Consider the following 8,966-nt stretch of genomic DNA (forward strand, 5'->3'; position numbering starts at 1 on the left):
AAGCAAGGAGAGGAAGGATATGAAAGGTCCACTGTAGACGATCAGCCGGTTTGCTACCCGACGTTAGGGGTGAGGGAGTGGAAAGATGGAGAGAGTGAGCACTACACGCGCACGGAACATTCGACATCCGGGCCAGCGTTCACAAACTGCATTAGTGCATATGTCATCCATGGAGTGACAGACATGCCGGGTCGAAGGCAAATTTAGATAGTCCCTTCAGACCAGCACGTGTAAAGAGTTTGTGATGAGACGAACTTAATACGGTGGTGTAGTCGAAGTCGAGGGATCTCCTTGGCGTTTTTGAAAACAGCGGCGCAAAGAAGCTTGTCTATTTCAGCTTCTTCGGTAGGAAGTCTTCAGGGTTCGGTACAGCCAGAGAACAAGCTTCATGTGCATTAGCATCTGGAAAAGAAAGAAAGGCTTTAGCAGGATACAGTTGGGCAGATATACAGCTTGCACTAGTCCATTTATCATTGAGTAATTGACCTGTGTCGGCTTTTGGGCGCACGAATAGGCTGTTTTAGAGAACAACAGTCAAGCACGACGTCAATATAACGAACTTTAACATTCCACTTGTCACAACTTCATGCACACAAAACACCGCGTGTTTTAAACCTCGATATAACGAAGAGTCTTATCGGTAGTTTCAATCACCGGTAAGATGCTACGAAATCTCAAGCAAAGGCAAAGTTGGCTGTTGAAACACCGGAGCAGAGGGAGGCCATATCAGCACGTTACAGAGAGGTTTACCAAGCGTGAGAGAATGCCGATATCGAACCTACACTGCAGCTGCCGTCTGTGTGCATAGTTTTTTTGTGAAACCGAGCCAAATGTGTCGTTTTTGCTCGTGATAACTTGGTTTACAATAGCTAACTATCAGCCGATTTTCGCTAAGTTTTGGGAGCCCAAATGTGCAGCCACGTGGGCGACTACCCATTTAGTGTCCGCGAACCTTGTGATCGTCTCCTGAACACGTATCGCAGCCAATACAGAATGCACGGTTTGCGAAAAAAAAAAGCCATAAATCTACACGTTCCTCGCGCAGGCCGGATCTATACTGGAAGCTATAAAACAGCAAGAGACCCCTATTGTTGTTTTTTTAACGATATTTGACACCACAAGCAGATACTTACTGGTGCAACTTTTCGTGCAAGCTTCACAGGATGGGAAGCTGTTAGCGCTGACGGAACAGTTAGCGCTCAGAATGCGAGTACAGAGGCCAGCGGCGAAATTGAAGTACCATGCGTTTCTAGACCCCTTGTGGCATGGTCCTTCCTTTGGCACCACGCTGCAGGAAAGTTTCTGCCTTTCTGGCGCTGCAAACACGATTATGTCAGTGGTAACGTTGATGCGAGAGGTCAGTATAGCTATGCGTCTAATTCACTAGGAGCGTCGGACAAAGTTATCGAAATTCTTGAACATAAGTTTATTAAAAACTGGTTGTTTGGCCAGTTGGTAATTCGTCGTATCATGAGTAAATTTATATACTGCAACTTAGTAATCTCTATAGAAACACCACCACATGCACGTTAGCTTCCACTCAAAACACACAAAACACAGCGCTGTGTGTTTGAAGCCAGTTTGAATGTGTGTGTTTCGAGAGATTACTAAGTTTGCGCTAAATTTACTCACAACTTCATTTAACGTAAGGTTTCTCGGGAAAATGAATTCTTTTTAATTAAAAAGACATCTCTCAGGCTCGACAGACGTGCATAAATGATGAAAATCACACTAATCTGTGGTTAATTAACGAATATCGCGCTTATCAGCTTTTTAGTTAACGCTTGGTACATATACAGCGATTCACAAACTGTAGCCGTTGTTTTCTCAATGCATGCACACTATAGGATAAAATCTCAGGGTTGCGCGGACTTCGGGAGATGGGTTGGTCAGTTGCGAATTTCGAACCGGTGGTCACTTGAGCGCCGATCGCAAGCATCGGTTCGAGACCAAAGAAAAGGAAACAATTAAGCAGGGGAAGGCAGCGAGTTAGATGGAGTGAAGAAATTTGATTGATCGTTCGATTAATTCATTGTAGAAAGTCAGAGCTCTTTTCTATTCTTGTCTTTTCGCTTTTGTAGTTACGCTGTAACTACTAGGTTGCACCGTTCGTACATTAAGTTTAGAGTTACTGTATATGCTATACCTTTACCTAACTCTAATTCAGTTATGTTCTATCAATTTTCCAAAGTTTCCACGCTGCACACCGACGGCTATGGACAACTATACGCCACAAAAATCGGCTGTTGCTTGTGAGTTCACAGCAGCTCTTGCGATAAGCGACAATAAGTGCGTCAACTCAATTGTACTTACGTAGGCACACTTTCTGGCACACTCTTTCCGAGGCAAAGTGGTCAGTGGCTCCACCACATCTTCCGGAGAGGTACATTTTACACGTTTGCAACGCGAAGTCGAAGAACCGAAATCGCGCATTTCGCCGGCAGGGGACTCGGAGGTTCGTGGGTATTTTGCTGCACCTGGCCCCTTTCTTTCCTCTAGCGGCTGAAACAAACGAAAATACGTATCTTTAAAAGACACTTGTTTGTAGGATTTCCCAAGACGCCCGGTGAATTTAGTGGCTGACGGGTCTTCAATGTCCTCTCTTCCGACCGCTCACCGATCGGGGCCCCATCTGCGAACTCCTCTGACTGCCTCCACTTTTTTTTTACTCTTTTCCCTATTTCTTTTACCCCCTCCTTATCCCTTCTCTTGCGAACCACTACTGAGGTGTCGCACTTTGCCGCAGACAGTTGCGGGATTAACTTAGCAATTCTTTTCCTAATTTAAAATCACTTCCCCCCTCTTCGTGCACGCACGCTATAGTGGTAGAGCAGACTACAATGAATCTTCCATACCAACAGACTACCATCATACCAGTAAACTACCATCATGCTACCATACTAACAAGCCCAAATCACCTCCTTCATCGCAAGAGGAGCTTCTGTGAACTGATGTATAACGAACCAAGCATTCACATTCTTGCAGCTTGTAGAGCTTACAGGGGCTAATTAAAATATCTAATGAAGCGCGTTTGCCCCTCTAAGGCTAACAGGATGCGACGGTGTAGCCACCACTCTTGACGTGTGGAAGCACCGGGAAGTCTCTATATTGCGTCGACAAATCGAACACGGGATGTCGCTGTGGGCAACGTTTCGACCACGGAAGCTGTGTCCATGGGACATTCATCTGCCCTTCTTACAACAACATTCTTTATGTTATTCTTATGTCGGCTTAATGCTGGTGACACATTAATCGTGGTTGCGGTGCTAACCCAACTCATTTTACAAAAATTACATATGTACTCTAAGGATACAGGTGTCACGTCGGGTTGGCGTCAATTGCAGTTAGGCAACATCCACTGAAGTACTTGGTCTACGCAGCAATATCCAGGGATCCAGGCCTACCATCCTTGCAAGCACAAGTGCTACATTTCAGCCTAAAGCTTCCGATGTTGGTAATAACCATGTTGCTCTTGGAATCGTTCATCATCATCAGCCTGACAACGTCCACTGCAGCACAAAGACCTCTCCCATGTTCCGCCAGTCAACTCGGTCCTGTGCTTGCTGCTGCCTATTTATACCCGCAAACATCTTAATCTTATCTGCCCACCTACCTTTCTGTCTCCCCCTAACCCACTTACCTTCTCTGGGAATCCAGTCAGTTACCCTTAATGACCAGCGGTTATCTTGCCTACGCACTACATGCCCAGCCTCTTTTCAATATCAACTATGATATCCTTAACCCCTATTTTTTCCCTGATCCACTCTGCTTTCTTCTTGTCTCTCAACGTTACACCTATCATTTTTATTTCCATCGCTCGATGCGTCGTGGTCAATTTAAACTGGACCTTCTTTGTAAGTCTCCTGGTTCCTGCTACATAGGTAAGTATCTTTATAAAACACGTGCGACTGTTCAACATACAAGTCTGTGCATACAACATTTGTACATATGTTAAGAGTCCTTTCGTAATGTTGAGCTCGGCATCCAAATACAACAGAGTCATCCGCATGCTTCACATGACATCGATATTCCGCCGGGATCTGCAACTTTCTTTCTCTTTTTCTTTCATCTAGCATCAATGCTCTTTATTAAAGTAAGCGTACAGCATTATTATAGGTAATAACGTCCGTCCCCAGAAAGCTGTTTTCTGCCTGAATTAGCTTGGCATCTTTCATGTAATTCGCAGCATTTTTCTTTCATCTAGTATCAATGCTCTCTATTAAAGTAAGCGTACAGTATTATTATAGGTAATAACGTCCGTCCCCAGAACGCTGTTTTCTGCCTGAATCAGCTTGGCATCTTTCATGTAATTCGCAGCGTTCGTCAGCCACTATACAGCCGGAAATTAGGGTTAGGAATTCAATTCTTTGCAAATAGAAATTCTTCCAAAATGTGCAATTCTGACATCAGCTTTACGCGTTGTACAGCAGATAGCTTTTATTCCGTGATAAACGCGAAATATTTCGATGAAGAAGCCATAGCAAGTGGACTGCTTCTCTCTTTTTTTCTTCGTCGAGCCTGCATAGCTCAAAGAAGTCTCTGACATATCTCATATACTCATAGTAAGTATAGGCCATATAGATGCCTTGGTTTTTTTTTTTGCAAGTTGGCTATTTTCTATACAGAGCAAGTCAAGTAAAAGCAATATGAGCAGCTACAAAGGCTATAGTTAGTGTTGCATCTTGGTTAAACGCGTTTCTAACTGTATACAGGGACAAACTGTACACCCCAAAAACACAGAGCACAGACTGACAACTACATTTTGTAAGTCTGCATTCTCAATTTTTCGTGTGTCCAGTCCATCCCTGTACGGTTAAAAACGCCTTTACCCAAGAAGCAGAGCATCATTTCGGGGTCAGCTGCTGCTTGTATACAGTGGTGTTTGCAGAAGACCAAAAGAGCATGACAGTAGAAACGCGTACAGAGAGTATTTAAAATATAAAGCAAAACCTTACCCACTTGGTAAACCAAAACTTCGTTTTACAGTAAGAGATAAGCACGTTTGCACTCTTCAACGGCCACAAAAGAAATTGCAACGTACCATAAACGTAGAGCACACAGGCGAGCACAACGAGACAACACGCTCGAAGTCTCATAATAAAAGTAATGCTTCGAGCAGCTGAAATTACAGCTTCAGCATTCTAAACTATTGACAATACGTGCTTCTATTGTCACGTCATGTGCCCCTATTTTAGTGTAAATTCGCTTTAGAACGGCATTTCACTGGTGCAATGTATTGTTCCCTTGTGATTGAACGCGTGGAACAGAAGTTATAAGTAATGAAGCTTCCACACCTGTTCGTTTCCAGAAGCCTGTGTACGTGCGTGTTTGTTCACGTGATAATATACGGTAGCGCAAACAAAGGACATGGACAAGAGAAGGCACATTCAAGACAACACAGCGCTAACTTTCAGAAACATTTTATTACTCGCAGGTCCCGCTAGCGTATGCACTCCACGACATCATACGTCACATGTGCATAGCTCTCACAACCATAAATTGTAACATACGAGCATGCATCAACACATTACAACACTATATGCAACGAGTTTTCTTTTTCTTAGTGCATAACCACGATACGTTCATCGTGAAGACATGTAATCAAGTTCTTTATTATTACCATAGCAATTACATGGACACTCTCAGGTAGATCTTGCCGTCGATGTGGGAGTCGCCGTCACTCACCGTATATGTTTACATGTTTATATATATGAAAACGCAAGAAAAAAAATAATCAAGAAAAAGACCCCGGAGTGCGGAATCGAACGTGGGACCTTTGAAACGTGAGTGCGAGGCATTACCCACTGAAGAGCACAGCATTCAACGTTCAAACGGCAAGTTATTTATATCTACTACTTACCGCTCGTGACTTGCATCTCGGGGAGGGGGGAACAATGCTGTTTTCAGCATTACCAGCAAGATGGCGCAATGAGCGGCGGCCGCCATTCGGCTTCCCTCGTGTCGCCGCGGCTGGTTGAGTGAGATAAGCAACTCGCTTGCACGGTAGCGAGTCGCGCCCTTTTGCTTAGTCACCGTCACCCCATTTGACGGCAGTCCAAAAGGATTGCACGACGCTAGAATCACGTGCGAGTGAGTGAGCATGCAATCGTGCATCAGTGACGCGACTCCGTCGCAACCGCGCGCGACAGCGAACAACCGCCGATACCTGCCGAGAGGCTCACCTGCGTTTCGGCTTCGAGGATTTCGACCACGGTGTCGTAGAATTCGCGGCCGTCCACCTGCGTCGCCTCCACATAGTGAGCTTCGTCGAGATAGTTTTCAAAGTCTTTAGCGTCGTGCTTCATCGGTGCGCCCAGGAGAGCCGCTGAACCGAGCGCCAGCAGGGCGCACAGCGCTGCGACAGCTGTCGCAATGGACAACTTCATTGCCTTCAATTCGTTCCGCCAGACGAGCCACTTGATGGAAGAAGTCGTCTGCGGACTCCGCAAAACCGCGTATACGGACCTCCACCACAGGCACAGCGGTGGGACGGAGGCTCAATCAACGCGCAGCTGACAGCAAAATCTGACGCTTTCGCCACAGAACCCTCGCTTTCCCAGTGTTTTTGTTTTTCCAGCGGCTGCGCACGCAGCGCCGCCTACTCGCCTTTCAAGTTTCAAACCTTTTCCTGCGGAAGAGAGTAGCGACAACTTTGCAAACTTGCCTCCTCCCCCTCCTCTTTTTCTCCCAACGCTGCGTTGCCTCTCTGTGCACACTTCTTATGCTATGCGAAGAAGCCGTCACGCATCGTCGGCTCTCGAGATCGGTAAATGCGTAGAAGACAAAGACTGACACGGCAAACGAGAACTTTGGTCTCCGTCCTCGTATTTTGCGCACTTGTGTCACGTCAAACCAGCAAGCCCATACATTAGTCACATGGGCGTCTGAGGAAATTTGCAAGCACCCTACCCCTACCCCCAACGTTGCCCTCGCCGGAAGTTTTGGATATATTACATTATATGCAGTAGCAATAAGATACACATATTGGTAAGCATAACGAGTGGCTGCATATTCGTGTGAAATGTCCCCTTCTGCATTGACTAACCTGTCGGTCTCGTCATGGCCGGCAATGGGGCGCCCCCTCTCTTACACCCCCCCCCTTTCCTGTGGATTCTGCCTGCGGCTCTCTTTTCTTTCTCATTTTTCTCGAGTAACTATGCTCTTGTATTCTTTTATTATTTTCCGACAAAAGCGTCGACGTGTAATCGTTACATGAAGTGTACATAAAAACGTTGATACCATATGTCCCACGTTTTCTTGCCAAAAAGCTGCGTCACAGGTGCAAAAATACAGACTTAGTATCTGTCATTGTAACAAGCGCCAGCGAGCAATCGCATTCAGGCTCCGATGACAATATCCACTTGCAAGGACGGCTAACGGGCTGCCTCGAATATATGCTTTGTCAGCTCGACAATGGGTTGTCCATTCACAAAACTAAAAGCCTCTATAAGTTTGTTGCCGCGTTGAGTCATTTCGCTGCCAAGAATTTAATGGGTTGTGTGCCATATATTATTAGAGTTAATAGAGTCACACGAATTTTGAGCATCCCCGAAATACACAAGGAAGCAGTTATCTTACGCGCACAATTTTCGAACGTAATAGTTCGCTGCGAATGGCATTGCCTTTCGGGGGATAGTCCGCTCAAAGGGCAATACACTAAAAATATACACTATTTGTTTTGACTTCGTCACTGAGGCAAATCATTTCTTCCAACACAACAACGAAACATATCATACAACGCTGCAGAATTTTCCACGGCGTCTGCTGAAACAAGTGAAACAGCAGACGCATAAATCAAAAATTATTTCACCAAAATTACAAACGTAACTGAATTAAAGTTCCGCGTAAAACAAACGGATCGCGCTGCCACAAAAATGGCGGCGCCCGGCTCATGAGTAACGCGTGGCGAGTAGAAAGCCGCCGGCAGGTGGACGACCAGACTTTTCGCGCACCGCCTTCGTGACGACGCGTCAGGAAGCGTTAAGGATCTCGAAGGACATGACAGGCCACCCTAGACGCTTGGTTTGGTGACCGATCCCAGGAAGATGACGCTGCTGGGGTCCTTGCCGAGCACCAGAAACAGGAAGGGTCGGTCCACCGTGAACTCCAGGTTGCGACCGTCCGCACAGTCGGCGATGGGCGGAAGACCGGTCAACCGCGCCTCACTTCTCGCCGCCACCGAACGCAGACCCAGCCGGAACACGGCGAAGTGCTTGGCGGCCGACACCTTCAGCCGTCCTGCAGCGCCTGTTTCGCATAAAAATGTTAAAGATTGGAAAGATGGCGAGCTGAAGAATGCATATATTGTAGGCATTTTTATTATGCTGATATTCTTCATCTGTGCATTACTATCAACATAATGCTTTCGTAATGCATCCTCATCGCTGTCGTGTATCATCATTGTCATCCCGAGTGGATCGTAGCTGTTGGTCATCGGGATATCGGCCCAAATAAAGGTAGTCTCAGCCAGACCCCCATAATAAGTATATTTTGGACTCTTCTGACGTCTCTTTAACCCCCATTTTGTAATGGTCTGCAACGGCGTATACGAGATATGGGCGTAGGAAAGGAGATGCAAAATAGGCGCTTGCCCACTCCCCTGTACCCCACTACAATGCAAAATAGTTTTGCACCCCTAAGACACTGCCCTGCTACGCCCATGGTTGAGGTGCTGTGTCGAACAATAATAATAATAGGTGGGGCTTTCTCTCTCAAAACCACCATATAATTATGAAAAACGCCGTAGTAGAGGGCTTCAGAATTTCTTACGATCCGGCATATGTGCACTGACATGGCACAGCACACGGGTCTGTACCATCGCGCCTCCATCAAAATGCGACCACTGTGGCCGCGATCAAACCCGCTACCTTCGGTTCAGCAGCCGAGCACCCTAGCCACTCATTCACCGAGGCGTGCACGGTGCAATATCTTATGAGCGAGATACGATTGCGGACCGAAATGGACTA

The 8,966-nt window shown here is 46.2% G+C and overlaps 1 protein-coding gene across 1 annotated transcript; it reads right to left on the reverse strand.

The window, feature by feature from the left end:
• Positions 1–333: 333 nt before the first annotated feature.
• LOC119167043 (uncharacterized) lies at positions 334–6,562 on the reverse strand. Its single transcript, XM_075867943.1, has 3 exons — positions 6,183–6,562; positions 2,314–2,502; positions 334–402 (listed from the first exon to the last, which is right to left on the reverse strand). The coding sequence occupies exons 1-3, from the start codon at positions 6,384–6,386 to the stop codon at positions 334–336; spliced, it is 462 nt and encodes a 153-aa protein (XP_075724058.1). The 5' UTR covers positions 6,387–6,562.
• Positions 6,563–8,966: the final 2,404 nt, after the last annotated feature.

The sequence above is a fragment of the Rhipicephalus microplus genome, chromosome 6 (genome assembly GCF_043290135.1).
Source record: "Rhipicephalus microplus isolate Deutch F79 chromosome 6, USDA_Rmic, whole genome shotgun sequence".
In the NCBI taxonomy this organism is placed as follows: Eukaryota; Metazoa; Arthropoda; class Arachnida; order Ixodida; family Ixodidae; genus Rhipicephalus; species Rhipicephalus microplus.

Coding starts and splice junctions, on each gene's coding strand:
- LOC119167043 (XM_075867943.1), bottom strand. CDS start 6,386: ATGAAGTTGTCCATTGCGACAGCTGTCGCAGCGCTGTGCGCCCTGCTG. Junction 2,503..6,182: donor TCCTCGAAGCCGAAACGCAG/GTGAGCCTCTCG, acceptor CGTTTGTTTCAG/CCGCTAGAGGAAAGAAAGGG. Junction 403..2,313: donor GTGCCAGAAAGTGTGCCTAC/GTAAGTACAATT, acceptor TTTCTTTTCCAG/ATGCTAATGCACATGAAGCT.